The sequence below is a fragment of the Conger conger genome, chromosome 13 (genome assembly GCF_963514075.1).
Source record: "Conger conger chromosome 13, fConCon1.1, whole genome shotgun sequence".
NCBI classification, from domain to species: Eukaryota; Metazoa; Chordata; class Actinopteri; order Anguilliformes; family Congridae; genus Conger; species Conger conger.
This window is the reverse complement of record NC_083772.1, coordinates 9861294-9879049: the sequence shown is the minus strand read 5'-3', so window position 1 is coordinate 9879049 and position 17756 is coordinate 9861294. Positions and strand designations below refer to the sequence as shown.

At 45.0% G+C, this 17756-nt stretch overlaps 1 protein-coding gene across 1 annotated transcript in view; it reads left to right on the top strand.

Moving 5' to 3' along the window:
• b3glcta (beta 3-glucosyltransferase a) overlaps nucleotides 1-16885 on the top strand; it is a 75696-nt gene extending 58811 nt beyond the window's left edge. The window contains exons 10-15 of the mRNA XM_061217008.1: nucleotides 1809-1878; nucleotides 6491-6604; nucleotides 13320-13419; nucleotides 14874-14993; nucleotides 15160-15304; nucleotides 16211-16885. Coding sequence (XP_061072992.1) covers nucleotides 1809-1878; nucleotides 6491-6604; nucleotides 13320-13419; nucleotides 14874-14993; nucleotides 15160-15304; nucleotides 16211-16378 — 717 coding nt within the window. The 3' untranslated portion in view covers nucleotides 16379-16885. The remainder of the gene's footprint in view (nucleotides 1-1808; nucleotides 1879-6490; nucleotides 6605-13319; nucleotides 13420-14873; nucleotides 14994-15159; nucleotides 15305-16210) is intronic.
• Nucleotides 16886-17756: the final 871 nt, after the last annotated feature.

Here is a 17756-nt window from a genome sequence, read left to right as displayed (position 1 = left end):
TCTCTCTCTCTCTCTCCAGCTCTCTCTCCCCCTTTCCAACACCATGCGACTACCCTCAGCGCCTACCTGCCTCAGTGTGTATGTACCAGAGACCCTGTCTCCCCTCTCTCTCTCTCTCTCTCTCTCTCTCTCTCTCTCTCTCTCTCTCTCCAGCTCTCTCCAGCTCTCTCCTGCTCTCTCCTGCTCTCTCTCTCTCTCTCTCTCTCTCTCTCTCTCTCTCTCTCTCTCTCTCTCTCTCCTGCTCTCTCCTGCTCTCTCTCCCCCTTTCCAACACCATGCGACTACCCTCAGCACATACCTGCCCCAGTGTGTATGTACCAGAGACCCTGTCTCCCCTCTCTCTCTCTCTCTCTCTCTCTCTCTCTCTCTCACTCTCTCTCTCTCTCTCTCTCTCTCTCTCTCTCTCTCTCTCTCTCTCTCTCTCCAGCTCTATCCTGCTCTCCCCCCCCCTTTCCAACATGGGGGCGACATGGCTCAGGCAGTAAGAGCAGTCGTCTGGCAGTCGGAGGGTTGCCGGTTCAATCCCCCGCCCGGGCTGTGTCAAAGTGTCCCTGAGCAAGACACCTAACCCCTAAATGCTCCTGATGAGCGGGTTGGTGCCTGGCAGCCAATCGCCGTTGGTGTGTGAGTGTGTGTATGAATGGGTGAGTGAGAAGCATCAATTGTACAGCGCTTTGGATAAAGGCGCTGTATAAATGCCAACCATTTACCATTTACCATTTACCATTTACCAACACTGTGCGGCTGCCCTCAGCACCTACCTGCCCCAGTGTGTGCAGTACGTAGCTATGTACTGTTAGGTCTGTCCCTCCTCCCTCTCCCTCACTCACCTTTACCCTCTATCTCGCTTTAATTCTCCAACTCACTCTATCCACCTCTACCTCATAGCCTCTCGTTCCCTCTATCCTTCTCTCTTTTCCACTTTCTCAGTCTCGTACACCTCCCTCTCCCCCTTTCACTTTTGACACGGCCAGTCACTCTGCGTGTCCTCTGGCCTAATTGTGTTGTCCTTAACCGCCCCCCCCCCCCCCCTCCCTCCAGTATAATCTCTGCTTACATCATCCCCTTTAGCAAACCAGCCATTACACCCCATGCTCCGGCTCCTGCTAATTTACACCCCGCCGAAAGCCATTATCGTCGCAAAATGAACAGAGAATTACCGGAGCTCTGAATGAGTGACCCAGGGATCTGCCTTTTAAATTACATCGCATTACTATCAGGCGTTTAGCAGAAGCTGTTATCCAGAGGGGCTTGCGTAGGTTACACACAGCCTGTTTGTACAGCTGGGTGCTTCGCTGAAGTGAGTCAGGCTAAGCGTGCTGCTTAGCAGCGTGGGACGCGAACCCACACGCTGACAGTTACCGGGCCGATTCCCTCACCGCTATCCTGCGCTGCCACAACCGGCCATTCCTCCTCCCTGCCAGAAGGGGGCAGAACAAGTCGGTATAAACGATCCTGTTTAAATGCCAGTTTCTCCTCCCCCACCTCTTTATTCAAAAGGGCGGTTCCGTAGCAGTGGCTGTGGGGTACATGTAGTCCTGGGTTTGAGCATGACAGGTCCTGAGCTCCAACTGAAAGTACATTCTGATCTTACCAGGCAAGGCGGCCTATTCATTCTTACTTATTTATATATTTGTGTTACTTTTTCCAGCTGAGATTGATGGATGAGAATGGAAATGCTGCCACAACCTCCCTGTGCAAATCCCTTCCAGGCAGCCCAGGCCACTGTTTTACATGGGTTTTACCCCCCTGGATATTGTATTTCTTAAAAAAAAAAAATTGAATTAATTTTGTTTTCTGATCTGAAGGGGGAGCCAGTGAAGAAAGAGGACATCTTTGTCGCAGTGAAGACTTGCAAAAAGTTCCACGAAGAGAGAGGTGATTGCATTTAGTTAGGGGTGTACATCCACGTGTTGCATGTGAAGGTCTGAATTAAATAGAAACTTAATTACATGTTTCTATCTTTTTCCTCAACCATCCCCTTAACAGGGGTGTCAAACTGAATTCCCAGGGGGCCGCAGTGTCTGCGGGTTTTTGTGGTTTCCTTTCAATCAGCTGCCAATTAAGGCCTTGAGAACAAGGCAAGTGGATACTTTAACCAATCAATGACTTGAATGAACCCAGAACACACCAAAAACCAGCAGACACTACGGCCCTCCAGGACTGGAGTTTGACACCTGTGCCCTAGAAGATGCAGGATGCTAGTTTTTACCCTAGTGGCTATGGATGTGAATAGCATCAATATTCAAATCAAAATCTATTAACATCATGGTAGCTGGCTAGATAGCCAGCTGGCAATCCGGATTGGTTGCTACACAAACTAAATAGCTACCTAATTAGCAGGCTTGCTACCCTACCTACAACAAATATCTAATCTCCTGAAAAATTATTGCTTTCTTTTAGAAAGCAGGCTACATTTGTATGTACTTCTCTAACAATGGAGTTGGATAAGGCACAGGGAATGTAATGTCACCTGTACTGAAACCATTTCAGCCCAGAGGCTGGCTTTCTTTTGACTCCCACAGTCCTTGTCATCTCTGGAAAAGCACAACTTTGACGGGAAGCGTGCTCCGTCCTTCCCTTTTCTTACTTCGGGTTGCCCTTTTTCTTGGGAAATATACCTTTTTTCCGACTTTTGTCTGCCTTTTAAAACTACCTTCAGAAGGTGCGCGGATCACTGCGCTCAACCAGCGGAAGACTGAAGAGGATGACAGTTGAGAGGCATAATATCCAGCCCAAGGCCTAAATTTGTCACTCACAGTGATGCTATTGACGTCAATTTGGATATAACCGACAATTTCATCCGAACAGGGCGGTATGAAATGCAACCGTTAGAGGACATAAACTTGAGCTGAATCACTCCCACTCATCCTTTGTCAGCTACACATTTATCACGGTCAATTACCGTCGTGTGAAATATAGCTTGCGTGCTGCGTCCTTAAGGGTTGATTTAATTTCCCCGTCACCGGTGCACAACACTGTCACGGAAGTAGTTTAATTCCACGATCCAATAAAAACTTCCTTTTTGTACTTCGGACATGATGAAATGAGTCATTTAGTTAGTCCGTTGATATACAGTGTGATATCCAAACATAGATGTGTCGAGCTGTTATGAACAGGGGGGTGGGGCGGGGTGTAAAACGCACAAGAACAAGATATATTTGGCACTCATGGTGAAAGTGCTTAGATTGACAGGCACTTGCAACTGGCCTTCAACTGAGACAAATGAAAAGCTGAAAAGCAGACGGAAGAGTCGTGCTGTGGATTTGTAGCAGAATTTGTGGTGTGGAGGTTTTGTCGTTCCACGGTGGGCTACTTCCGTGACGTCCTTGAAGAATGGCCGTGTCTCCGTCAGTGTCAATTGATAGTACGTGGTTTGTGTGTACTGTACGTACAGGTGACATAATGGAAACTGCGAAGTCACTTCATGTGCTTAATTAAAATGTCAATGAATGGATGTACATGTTTCTGTGAGGTCGAGGTGCTCATAAATGCAAGTTATTTCCTTCCTTTAATGCACAACGTATAAATGAGAGAAATGCGTGACGTATGTAAACGGGAAGGTTGTAGATAATACCCTAAAACTGCTCCATATTTCAGTCTTCCCACGCCGTACTCCTCATCTCCTCATCTTTGCTGGGAATTTTGCGCCTGGCATGGCCACATATTTCACTTCAGCGAAAGTTTATCGAAGCAGAGGAGCAACGCAGAAAAGTCCTCTCAGTCAAAGTTAAATGTGCAGTGTGTAGTTAGGGTGATGACTGAGCCTTAGCTGAATTCTATTTGCGCTTTCTCTGAGCTCTTAACAACACTGCTCACACGAGTCTGCCCCAGTCAACACCTTCTCAGCCGCTTCTTAACGCTCAGCTGGGTCTCCTCATTAAATCCTGCTCAGATAAGTCTGCTCCACGCGGGTATATTCTTGTCTCGAGTGCAGTTCACCCGGAAACTGATGAACAGGCCTTCCCATTTTTAGTTTGTGATTAGTCCTTTCACACCCTGAAGAAGCTCTTGGAAGAGAAAGCTGCTGACATTGCTCCTTATTTTGTGCGCACAATGGGCTTTCTGTGCATTCAGGTTTCATTCAAATGCAGCCACGGGCCTTTCCTGGTTTATTACATTTATTGGTCAATTTCAATAAGGTGCTCTCTCCTTTCTTTACCTTCTTCTTTTACTTAGGGATTTACTGAATCGTATTAAATGATTACATTACGAGCGTCTGGCCGGCAGGTTAAAGTCAGATCAAATACTTAACGGTCCCTCTGAGAAATGTTATCGTTAATATATTCATTACATTATATTCATTTAGCTGACTTCTCCGGGGTGATTTTCAGTGCGGGAGAATATGAAGTGCATTCGTCTGAGTAATGTGAGCCAGCTAAGAACACTTCCAGACCAGAAACTGTGTTCATGCAACATCAATATGCAACTAATATAGGTTATCTCAGTAAGGTAACGTAGAGCCACCATTTAAATGTAAATCCATATAATAGCATTTATTATTATTAACATAATAGTATATTTCCAGTGCCTCAACAGTAAATGAATTAAGCGGCAAGTCGTATGAAGTGGAGAGGGATGCCAAGTGGTAAGAGATGGGTGTTGGAAGACAGCCTGTGATTCTGTACTGCCCAGACCTGGGTCAAATACGTCATTGTTTTGGATTCAAATACTCTGTTGATATTACCTGAGGGCGACATGACTCAGGCCGTAAGAGCAGTCATCTGGCAGTCAGAGGGTTGCCAGTTCGATCCCCCGCCCGGGCTGTGTCGAAGTGTCCCTGAGCAAGACACCTAACCCCCAAATGCTCCTGACGAGCTGGTCGACGTCTTGCATGGCAGCCAATCGCCGTTGGTGTGTGAGTGTGTGTATGAATGGGTGAATGAGAAGCATCAATTGTACAGCGCTTTGGATAAAGGCGCTATATAAATGCCAACCATTTACCATTTTCCATTCACCTGCTGCAGGGGTGCGGAGGCACGGAGAAGAAAGGGAACTTTCTCATGCAGAGCCAAGCTTGGCTGGGGCCTGTATAATGATTGCTAAATTATCATAATATGAATTGACGATTATATGGAAATACCGGTAGCTTTCGAAATGTTTTCGCCAACTGTTTGTCTGGATCAGCAGCCTTCTATTTTAACCGACTGCTGCTACTGTTTTCACGCTATTTCTACTTTCACCCCAACTCTTCAGAGATTCTGAGTCACTCATAATCATGTTATTCGGTTTTATTTGAATCGGGTTTGCAGCTGCAGGCTTTCCTGACGTCTGTCGCTGTTGTTAACCCTGAGCACACACCCACTGCATCTCTGTGTGGAATGACCATGATTACCTGCCGTAACTTTATTTGGAAGTTTTAACTTCAGAATAGCCAGCAGGGCAGAAGGCTTTGCAGCCGTATTTGTATCCAGTGCACGGGCGTCTCCCTGGAGACGGGTTATGACACCTGAGGTTGCGGACTGCTCCTTTGTTGCTCTTCTTTGTTTTGGAGGGTTTTTGTTCCATGGTGTACTCTGACTCCGTCTCTGTCAGCATATCTGTCACTGGCAGGGAGATGTTATCTGAAAGTATAAATGGCAATGCGTGTGTGTGTGTGCATTTTCTGTCCTCTGAAGTCTCCCTGTCTTCTCCCTGTCTGTCTCTCTGTCCATCCTGCATGCAGGTGGGGGTGGGATTCACATCTGAATCACTCCCCGTTCACCAGGGCAAACCCTGATGGCAGGAATCCGATGGTGATGGATTTAAAGCAGGTTGACTAGGCCTGTTGACTGAGATCCAACTGCCCACCCCTATGTACAGGAGGAGGCTTTTGGTTACATTCAGAAGCCCGTTCCGGAAATTCTGAATGTCAGTTCGGTTGGATCTGATTGTGTTAATTTTCCATCCCTGGCTTTGCCCACCTTGGAGAGGTTATGATTGAAAGGCACAGGCTGTTATGTAGCTGACGGAGCAGCCATAAGATGTTTATATGGTACCTTGTTTTTTTTTTGCCAAATATGAATGTGTAATACTTTTTGTTCCATTTACGTCTTCACAATACAGGCGCTCTTTGTTCATGAATGAGAAGGCAGTTTGAACCGTGAAAACACGCTGTACTGAATAGAAATCTCTAGCCCTGCTCCGAATGAATCGTTGTGCTGGTGGCCATGTTGACTCTCAGTAGGAGAGTCACAACCTCACCGCTTGAGGAAAATCAAAAATCAAAATCAATTTTTTCCTTTATCTTACCTCTTACCTTGGCCTCTTTCAAATTGTATTTTATTAAAAAATTGTATTTAATAGTTTTTGTTTATTTGGCTGGGACAGTGCTCAGTAAATATATTGTGCCAGATATACGTAGCTATGAGTTAATATTCATCTGTAGTGCCTGGGCAGGAGGCCACCATACATAATTCAATTCAGAAATAAGAAATCAATCCAGCTGTCTCAACGGGTCTCCATTTCAGCTGAACTCGTCCTTCGTTTTCTTCTTCTTCTTCTTCTTCAGTCCCAGTGGTGAAGAGAACTTGGGAGAAACACGCAGCTCTGCTGGAGTACTACAGCGACCACACCGACCACTCCATACCCACCATTGACCTGGGAGTGCCGAACACAGAGAGAGGTGAGTCCACAAACGCAACAGTTTCTGCTAGTGTCCGTGATCAGTAATATGGGCCCAGGGTCCTCGTTGGGTTCAAATCCGGAGTGGAACACTCCCATTTAACTGCCATTTAACTGTACCCCTTCAACGGGGCACTTAGCCTCGGTTTATTCCTGCCGATGGGATTGCAGATGTGCCATGCTTATGCAATTATTCATGCCCTTGATGAAGGCTGTATCAATTACACAATCCAGATAATGAGCTATACACTATGATCAAATCATGTTTAATTTATATTATTTTCTCATAATTCAAAAAGATGTCTCATCCATAATTATTATTTTAAATAAAATCCAACAAAAATTAGTAGCATTAGCATATACATTTTTTTTTACATTTAAAACCATGACCAGTGGGAAAGGCAAAGTAAAAAAAAAAATATATATATATTTAATAGACTCCTAGCAATCACAAATGACTAATAATACCACTTTCTACTATCATGTTTCTAATGAAGAAGTTTCAATGATAACTAGCGTGCTCGGTACAGGGAACACTGAGCATCCTGGTTCCATGGCACAGTGGTTTGGGAAGCAAAGAAAAAGTCATGAGCTGGAGCTGAACTTCCAAAAAAACTTGTTTGCATCTTGGGGATGCCAAGTCTCCAAACCAAGCATATTTTTTTTACTGTTATTTTCTTATTATTATATTACTGATTTCTGTGTTCATTTGTTTCTGTGTATGTGAAAACAAATTCTAATTGAAAAATATTTCTTTTATACAGTTGTTTTTGATAACCTTTTTTAGGGGTGTGAATAATTTAGGTGGGCATTGTACATGCAGGCTTTGTAGTCAATAAAAATAAACAGCTGCACAATCACAGAAGGCTTGTACTAGGATGCAATCTGTGCCCGTCTCGAAAAGTTTCCTATGATTTGTGGTGCTATTGCTTGCCGTGTTTGTGCCCCGCATGGCAATAGTTTCCATTAAGGCAAAATAAAAAGGAATTCATGAATTGTTTTTCATTGTCATTGCCATCATACTGATTTTCACAATAATAGGTTCCTGTCCAGTCATTGTTCACTAAGAGTACTGCCAACTTAACTTAACTTAAAGTTTTTTGTTTTTTTCCATTTCATTGATTTCAGTTAAAAGTACTGGTTGTTAAAACAATACTGGTTTTCAGCATTCAAATGTTCAGTTAAGAACATTATAGTCACATATTTCATTGCACATATACACCTTGATTGCACATGAACATTGCCTCTGTATTTGATCAGTTGTGTGTTATCATCCATCCCTGAGATATCTAATCTGTTACTCTGAAAAAAGACTGGCTTAGGTGGTTTTTCAACATTGGATTATGGTACCGTAAGTAAGAACTGTACATAAGTGCATGGTTTTACATAGGCAATCAGCTGAATGTAGCCAAGACCATCTGACTAAAGCCATGTTATCAGCAACTAACTGAAAGTACTGGAAGTGTGGCTGAAATGACCTGGTATATCACTGTCCATCACCGTGTCACTGCAAGCATCACACAGGTTAAAGTTAAAGGTTCTCTTAAAACCTTTAGATGGACTTAAAGGTTAATGGTTTTCTTTTCGATTTCTGTGTTGCCTCTGCGGGAATGATGAATAACTCATGAATAACAGTATCACCTCTTGAGTGCCTCTCGTGCTGCTGAAGCTCAAATATTTAAACAAACTGTCGCTGTACATCATGACACTGCTGTTTACATGGCAGTAAATAACCGCTCCAGAAATGAGATGCATTGTTCTCCTTTGTTTCCTCTCGAGTCGTGTTGTAATAACTTTGTAGTTGGTAGTATGGCTGTTATGTGCATAAATCTTTCTCTGTACTCTCTCTTTTCATAAGGAGTTTCTCTTGATTTATATTATTGGTTCAGATGTTTTTGCTTTTTCCTCAGTTAACCGAACAATGTGTGATTTTTATGAAGCAAACGTACAGTGTGCTCCTGAATTATTGGCACCCTTGATAAATATGCGCAAGAAATGCTGTGAACTAAAAAATAATAAGCTTTTTTTTCCAACATGTGTAAAGCTGTGTACTTTATTATTGAATTAAATCAACCAAAGTTTCTTTTAGACTTGGTGACCCCAAGATACAACCAATCTCTGCAATTCTTGAACTGCACTTTGAGTTGCTTATGGCCTGCCTCACCATCTTCCATTCCGACTGTGGAGATAATATGCACTTGCACCCTCTTCCTGGCCCGTTTTGCAATCATGTTTTACGTCTTTATATTATTGCCTCACTGGTATGTATAACCATTTATGTATTTTTTTTGTACCCATTACCCAACTTGTGATGGTCTATTATGGTCATCTTTAGCATCTGAATTGACGGTTCTTTGGCTTTTCCCATGCTGGTAAAATTAGATTTTTCAATTTCAATTTTGTTGGATTTTATGTACAATAATAAAATCAAACAAATAATGAAATCAAACTATAATACATTTTATTTACAAGAAATGTTTCAATGTTTCTTATTTAGTGATTTCATTTTTGGCACCAGTGGTTTTCAGAAAAAATTTAATCACTAAATAAGAAACATTGAAACGTGAGTAAATGCATTGAAAAATACAGGTGTTATGTTTGAACATAAAATATAGATCATTATTCATGTTGTTTATTATATGCAGCCTTTTTTCTCCATTTTTATTAAAGGTGCCAATAATTGTGGAGCCCACTGTATAAGATTTCAGTTAAGACTTAAATGTTGTGGTCATTCTTTTATTGGCTTGATCATCTTCCTTTCGCAATCATTGACTGATTGATTATTGCTCATGTTTGAGTGTGCAGTCCCCTGATGCATTAGTCTTCTAACTTCAATTACAATTGAGAATCCATTGCAGGAGCAGCATTTATTGGAAACAACCATGACACAATGTGGCACCTGAGTCCTCTTTTGGTGCTTGGAATAATTGGTTTGGTTTTAAGTGGGATCTTGACGGACCCCAGGTACTGTGGAGAGCTTATAAGGCGAATGGTGTTTGCTCTGTTACCCATAGTGCATTCCTCCAGAGCAGATTATGCTTTCTGAGTTTATAGTCACAAAATATGCAGATTAACAAATATACAATACTGAACAAAATATAACATCATCTCCACCATATTTAATGTTACCTCTGATGGTATATACAGTAATGTGCTTGTAGGTTTAAACCCCAGTAGGGTATGTTAATAGGCCAGTCGTTCCCAACCTCACTTCATGGGACATTACATTACATTAATGGCATTTGGCAGACGCTCTTATCCTGAGCGATGAACAACAAAGTGCAAAGTGTATACCCATAACCAGGATAAGTGCGCTGAAAGACCCTGGAGGGAAGTACAATTTCAACTGCTACCTGCACAACAGAAATAAGGACCAGGGTCTATTTGATCATCAGATTTTTAATTTTATTTTTAAATCGTAATACCACAACACGCAAATGTATGAGCAAACCGCTTACCTAGCCAAACACTGCTTACCTTGCCAAACTAAACATCCTCTGTATGCTGGTTTTAATTCTCGTCGTTCGCAATCCCAGAATCTTAACAAGCTGTTGATTTTTCTTAATTGTGGGTGCTTGTCATGTGGTCGTGCCTGTCATGAAGAATAAAGGCTTTGTTGGAATGAAAACCTGCATAAGATAAGGCGGGGATCACCCCAGACGGCCTATCAATTACATCACATTACATTTATTTAGCAGACACGTTTATCCAAAGTGATGTGTAATAAGTGCATGCTGAAGTGCTTATCCCTCCCTGCTCCGGTCACATGATGGCATTGAATGGGTTCCTTCAGTCAGGAAACTGCGTTTGAAGCTGAAACTGCCATTTCAACCTACTCAGCTGAAAATGCTCAGCTCATGACATTGAATGGGTTCCTTTAGTCAGGAAACTGCGTTTGAAACTGAAACTGCATTTCCAACCTGCCTACAGCTGCTGCATTTGGGGAAATTAGTCAGAGGCTCCAGCTCCTACTCCCTCATCAGTATCCAGTCTTCTGTGCCTCTGCAGATAATTAGCCTGTTATATTTCACTTCAGAAGGTACGAACGTTTTCAGAGCCCGGCTGTAATGAGTGAGCACCTTTCAGATGAATAATTACGATGTACTTAATTGCAGTGCAGAGTACTTGTAACTTTATTCTGATTGGCTGGTGAGGTGGTTTGTCATTTAATATGTGAGTGAGCTCCATAATGTTTGAGACAGACATATTTTTTTCTTGATTTGTCTCTGTACTCCACAATTTTAGCAATCAAACTATTCATGTGCTTAAAGTGGTCTCAGTTTTTAACGGGTATTTTTTTAAATAAATTTTGGTTTCACTTTGTAGAAATTAATGCACTCATACTCACACACACACACACACACATAATAATTTTGTGTTGAAGCTCTTGATTGCTCCTCTCCCACATTAATGTGGTCTTAATCGCCTGGGAACGCGTGGTAGAGAGAAAATGGAGCTTAATTGAATGCCTATGCACTCCACAATGAGGAGCGTAATTACCAGCTGCCTGAGTGGCAGTCACCTGTGCTCCGCAGAGCTCTCACTGGCTGAGCGAAGAGTCACAATCAGCCCATAAGCCTTTTTCAATGGTAAAAGCAGCTAATTGCAGTAATCATCATAACTCAATGACAGGCTGATGCATGAATCGAGTATCTCAGAGCGGGGGGGGAACCGTTTGCTCAGAGCAAGGCTCTCCGTCTTCATCGTGGAGAACCTGGAGACGGAAGAGCTGCTGGAATTAGGAAGAAAGTAGAGTGTATGGGGGGGGGTGGGGGGTCTCTGAGGCTGTGTGTGGGGGGTCGTTACTCTGAGGTTTTGGGGTCTCTGAGGATGTGTGTGCGGGCACTGCCTGAGTCACTCCCGGCGATGTACTTGGGGTGGGAGAGGGCATTGGCAGCGGCTTCTTGCCTAGCTCACTCCCCTGGGTCATTAGCGGGTCCTGCTTGGGGAGTTCGGCCCTCTTGACAGGGTGAAGGCCCTAATTGTTCCCACGTGGAGATCCCTCCGTGTCTCCCGCTAACGTAGCCGTGCTAATCAGCATTTCTGACTGCGGCAGAGAGGGGTCCCCGGAGAGCGTGGTGCACAGCGCCCGTCTGGAACCGCGTCTCGGTGAAACCGCGTCTCGGTGGGGGCTGGCGGTCTCGCTGCTGCTCTCTGGGGTCTGGCTGCCAGCAGCTGTTCCAGGAGCCCGCAGAATCGTTGCTTTGCATTTCCGAGGCCTTTTCACCTCTCCAGTAATCCTCACCCACCCGCCGTCTCTCACACCCTCTGGCTCTCTCAGTGGAGGGCTCACCCACCCGCCGTCTCTCACACCCTCTGGCTCTCTCAGTGGAGGGCTCACCCACCCGCCCTCTCTCACCCCCTCTGGCTCTCTCAGTGAGGGCTCACCCACCTGCCCTCTCTCACCCCCTCTGGCTCTCTCAGTGAGGGCTCACCCACCTGCCCTCTCTCACCCCCTCTGGCTCTCTCAGTGGAGGGCTCACCCACCTGCCCTCTCTCACCCCCTCTGGCTCTCTCAGTGGAGGGCTCACCCACCTGCCCTCTCTCACCCCCTCTGGCTCTCTCAGTGGAGGGCTCACCCACCCGCCCTCCCTCACCCCCTCTGGCTCTCTCAGTGGAGGGCTCACCCACCCGCCCTCTCTCACCCCCTCTGGCTCTCTCAGTGGAGGGCTCACCCACCCGCCCTCTCTCACCCCCTCTGGCTCTCTCAGTGGAGGGCTCACCCACCCGCCCTCCCTCACCCCCTCTGGCTCTCTCAGTGGAGGGCTCACCCACCCGCCCTCTCTCACCCCCTCTGGCTCTCTCAGTGGAGGGCTCACCCACCCGCCCTCCCTCACACCCTCTGGCTCTCGCAGTGAAGGGCCGTCATATCTCACCGTCTCCATTGTGTGGCTCTCTCCTCTTCCTGGCAGCTCATCACCCCCCCACCCCCCCCCCTTCTGTGCCCAGCCTTTCAGAAAGAGGGTCGGTCTCTCCCATTACTCGCTTTTGTTTGCCATTTTTCTTTTTTGGCCACAGACTGTTTGTCTGCCACCCTGCCGTGTCCTCTCTTCCCTCCGGCTGGATGTCTTTGTTAGCGTGCCAGCCCGGGTGGAGTTTGTTTTGCGCGGCTCCCGGCGGAGCCTTCCTGCCGCAGGTCTCATCCCCGAGGCAGAATAGCGCTATTGATTTCTCATTTCCTGCAGTGCATTTTGCGGGGAGCGGAGACGGAAAGCATTAATTGGTCCTAAGGATTTCCTGACCTGTAATGGTTGAATATAAATAAATAAAGGACGGTAATAAATCAGCCGGCCGCGGGGATGTTTAACTGCGCTTTGGGAACGATCAAAAATCGCACTGCTGCAGATCGTATCGGACGAGTGGTGGTGAGTGGGCGGGGTCCGGCTGGTAATGAACTGCGGGGTCAGGGCACCCGTGCGGGGGACGATTGGCAGCTCAGTTCCTGTTGAGTCAATAAGGGTCCTGGCACAGGGTGGATCCAGTAAAACAATGCTGCCCCGGGTCTCGTCTCTGCTGAAACATCACCTGTGGGCTGCTATCTGCTGCGGAGTGTTTAAACTTTAAAGAGAGCGTTTAAACATTTTCTTTGACCTGACATTTATAAGTCTTTGCTCTGGATTCCCAGGTCTGTCTACACAACAGGCTTTATGGGCAACATTTAATGCTGGTGGAAGTAAATCGTTTGTTTTGTTGATTTGTTTTGTTTTGTTTTGCAGGGCATTGTGGGAAAACCTTTGCCATCCTGGAGAGGTTTTTGAGCGACGCAGTGGCTCATACAGAATGGCTGCTGATTGTAGATGATGACACTCTGATCAGGTAATGCCCTGCGTAAGCTTAAATAATCTACTGTTTCACAATAAAGATCCATCAACATGAGGCCACCATTTTATTATTTTATTAATAAAAGCCCCGGGGACTTCACTTGTTAGTTTCCAAAGGCAAGACTGACAATACTGCTGGGTAGCAAAAATACTAGCGGGGAAAATCGGCAACAACAAGCTGCGAAATCAATGGGGGGACAGCGGATTGGTCTCACAGCGCTGCAGGAAAATGACTGGGGAAATATACTGGCAGATGTTGATAATCCTCTCTTCGGGGAGTTGGGAGAACATGGAGGCACTTTCATGTCCCAACAGTGCAAAAAAGAACAACAGATGCAGAATGTCAGCCTCTCTTTCGGCTCATCTCTCGGTAAAAATAAGGCTGTTCTGTGTGTCCACTGATTTCCAGGCCTTGCTAGTTTTATGTGCTTTTCACTGCTTGTTACATATTTTCTATGTTTTTTTGTTTCTTTGCGGTTGTCCAATGTCATTTGTTTGTATTACTGCCTGTATGTCACGGTTTTATTGTCAGTTATTAATCTTATTTATTCACTCAGTTATTTATTTATGCATTTTAGTAGAATTAATGCATAACGGCATTCCACAATGGGGATAGTAATGTCTCTTCCCAGGAATTAATGTATTAACCTTAGCTTCATGGTGATGTAGTATCATTATTTTTATCATCTGTAATTGTAGTACAACATTGTTTATAACAACAGATAATGAAAGGTCCCAAACTTACAACACCGAAAAAACCAAAGCCAATCTGGACAAGTATTTTAATCTTACTGTATATTTGCACTTAAAATCATATTTCTTATTTTGCAAATCAAAAATATTGCCAATGAGGTGAGACATTATTTCACGGTGTTTCAATGAGATAAGAAAAACGTGTCAAGCGAACGGTAACTTAAAATTTGATTGATAAGAAAGTCTCATCCCAGGACTAAAAGACTTAAAATAGCCATTTTGCAGTGTATTGCTCTGAAACAGGTCTGACAGAGTGTTCTCATGGTCTAATGACCTGGCGCTGTGGTTCTCACATTCGGTCCTGGGGGGCCGCTGTGTGTGTGTGCTGGATTTTGTTCCAAGTGCAGCTGCAAATCCCTGACGTAATGACACCTGAGGGGGTAAAAACAATCCCTCAAAACATGAAAACATAATTAGGAAGAATTAACAGCTTGTTAGAATTGTTTATTTGGGATTGCTGTTACAGTTGGAACAAAAACCAGCATGCACAGGGGACCCCCCCAGGACCAAGTTTGTAAAGCAGTATGCTGGCAGCAAAAACCATCATTAGCAAAGAAGTGAATGTGAGAATGGCGTGGTTGTAACGGTCTCTGTCTGCGTCTGTCGTTCTCCCCCTCCCTCCCAACCCTCTCCTTCTCCCCCTCTCTCTCCACCCCCGTCCTCACCCCTCTTTCTCCACCCCCCCCCCCCCCCCAGCCTTCCCAGACTGCAGGCCCTGTTGGGCTGTTACAGGCCCGGTGAGCCACTATGCCTGGGTGAGAGATACGGCTATGGCCTGGGCCAAGGTGGCTACAGCTACATCACGGGTGGAGGAGGGCAAGTTTCACTGGCGCATTTCTTCTCCTAACACCAGTTTGTTTATTTTTAATTTGTCCTCAGTTTTTTTTTTTCCAATGTTAGTCGGACCGACGTGAAGCGATACTCTGATATTCATGAGGAACGCACTCTGGCCTAAGCGGTGTTCCCCTCTGCGTTCCCCCAGGATGCTGTTCAGCAGAGCCGCGGTGCAAAGGCTGCTGGGAAGTGGCTGTAAATGTTACAGTAACGACGCCCCTGACGACATGGTCCTGGGGATGTGTCTCAACGCCCTGGGGCTCCCGGTCACCCACAGCCCCCTTTTCCACCAGGTAACGGATTCGTTTCTACCGGGCGACTCTCCCATTTCCGACAGGTGATATAACCCCTTTTCTTGGCCAGGACACATCCTCTTTTTCCACAAGGCAGCTGGTAATTTTAGGAAACGCCATATTTTCCACCAAGTTGTTCTCTCCCTCTTTACCTCAGCTGATGTGTGGTGAGATTTCTGGCGCAAAATGGTTGCCATGAGCTCTCATCACTGCATGAGCACTTTTGAGTGTGAGAGAAATATACTGTAAAAGCCACAGAGTGCCTCCTCCTCCCCCCATGACACCCCTTCCCCCCTTTTTTTGGCCAGACAAAATTAACATTTTCCACTTACAGGTAGCATACCCTTTTCCATTGAGGCCCCCTGTTCTAAAATAAAACAGCCTTTATTTGCAAAAGGACAGGGCTCTACGGCACAAAACCTTCCCCCTCCCCCCTCCCCCAGGGATATGCTACTGTGTGCTCTTCCAGGTAGCATAACCCTGTCCTACCATCACTGTGTATCACCCAGTGTTCACAGTGTCCTACAGTGTCAGCCTCTGTTGCCTAAAATATAACCTCAGCTCACAAGACCCCTCCCTGCTTTTCACAGAAGGAATGCCCTCTACATAGTACCAGATGCTACACTCCCACTCAGTAAGCAGCCAAGAGAAGTTTGTTCTGTTTTTGATCATTCATGGGCTATCATAGTCTATTATTTATACTGCATTTATATTTATTCATTCACTTATCTCATTTTCACATTTCTTTTTTTTTTTTTTTTTTTTTTTTTCTCTTGTGCCTGCTGTTGGGTCCATTTGAGCCTCACATGTGGCTTTTGTGCTCAGAGCTCACAGTCCCGTTAAATAGCACCGTTTCAGCTAAAAGCATGTTTTTGTGACTGTTATCCCCCCCACCCCACCTGCCAGGCAAGGCCAGAGGATTATTCCCCGGATTTCCTGGCTCATCAGATTCCCATCTCCTTCCACAAACACTGGAACATCGACCCGATCGCCGTCTTCAACAAGTGGCTGGTGGACGACACGGAGGACACGGACTCCGACAGGCCGCACAGAAACGCCAGAGAGGAGTTATAGTCACTGAGCTGGAGCGCTCGGACTGGCCTGCATTGCCTAAGGTGTGATGTGATACGCGCGAAACGTGCTGTTTGTGTAATGTGTCAAGCGTTTTGCCTTGAGAGAAAGAGAGAGTTTGTGTGTGTGTGAGAGAGAGAGTATGTGTGTGCGCATCTTCGTTAACATGACTGTTCAGGTGTACTGATTTTGTAGTCATGGGCGAGCAGAACTGTTGTCAGTATTTACGCTTGGCTGGAGTAAATGTTTTCATGAGTGTGAATCTTGCACAGCCTTTTACACTGGAGGTGCATGCTACCCTCTGTCCATGACTGTGTACGAGGCCTTTTTATCAAACGAGACTGAACTTGAGTTATCTGTGTGTTTAAAAGAACATGGTTCTTTTATCATGTGATATTTATATAATAATGTATGCAATTCCTTATAAAGGATTAGAAGTTTTTTTTGTTAATGAAGCATTTCTACAGTGCAATGAATGCTGTACAACGTGATCTATTTTGATATAAAAAGTACTGCTGTAGAAATTGACTTGCCTTCTTTCTTCCATTTCTGATTCGGTAAAGGAAAGGAAAGGGAGGTGTTGCCCTCATTGTAATTGGGAAATATGTGTATGTTATCATTTATAAGATTCAATAACATTCAATAAGATTAATTCAATCTTCAGTAAGATTTACACAGTATTTTAATTAGAATGTGCAATTGAGCTCCAGACACTTTTTCAGGGAGTTCTAGGGAGTGTCGCAAATAACCAGGGGATTACATTTATTTAAATCAGAAGTTGGTAGTCTGCTGGATTTCTGATTTCATATTTTTCCCCCTGTAGAATTCTCTCTCTGGAAAAATAAACGACATACAGAAAGTCATTTCATAAACCCAAAACCTCAGCCCAAAAAAAAGTTAAAAAGGAGGAGAGTTGCGAGAGAGCAGGGTAGAACCTCACGTTTCAATTATCCTGCAGCTGAAGTCCACTCAAAACTGCGTGGAGCACAAGGTAATCACCGCTTCCCTGTCCTTTCCCACGATGACTTCCTGAAGGAGCTGCGCCCAGCTATCATACGCCTTTATTCAGAGCGCTGAAGCACCATTAGCAACGAGGTCACGTGACCTGGTAGCCTTACTCCCCTGCTATGTCTCCAGTGGACGTGGGCTGAATATTAACGCGCACTGTAAATTCACACACTCCATGAGGTCAGGGAGGATGAATAGCAGTACTGGCCCAGATTCAGTCCCTAGACTTCCAAGAGACCAGCCCTGAAAGCCTCATTCCACTCGTATCAGTAATGTGTGACCCTACATCTTAAGGAAGGGGCAGCAGAACAGCCCTATACTCTGGATCCATCCATTATCCAACCCACTTATTCCTGGCTAGGGTCATAGGGGG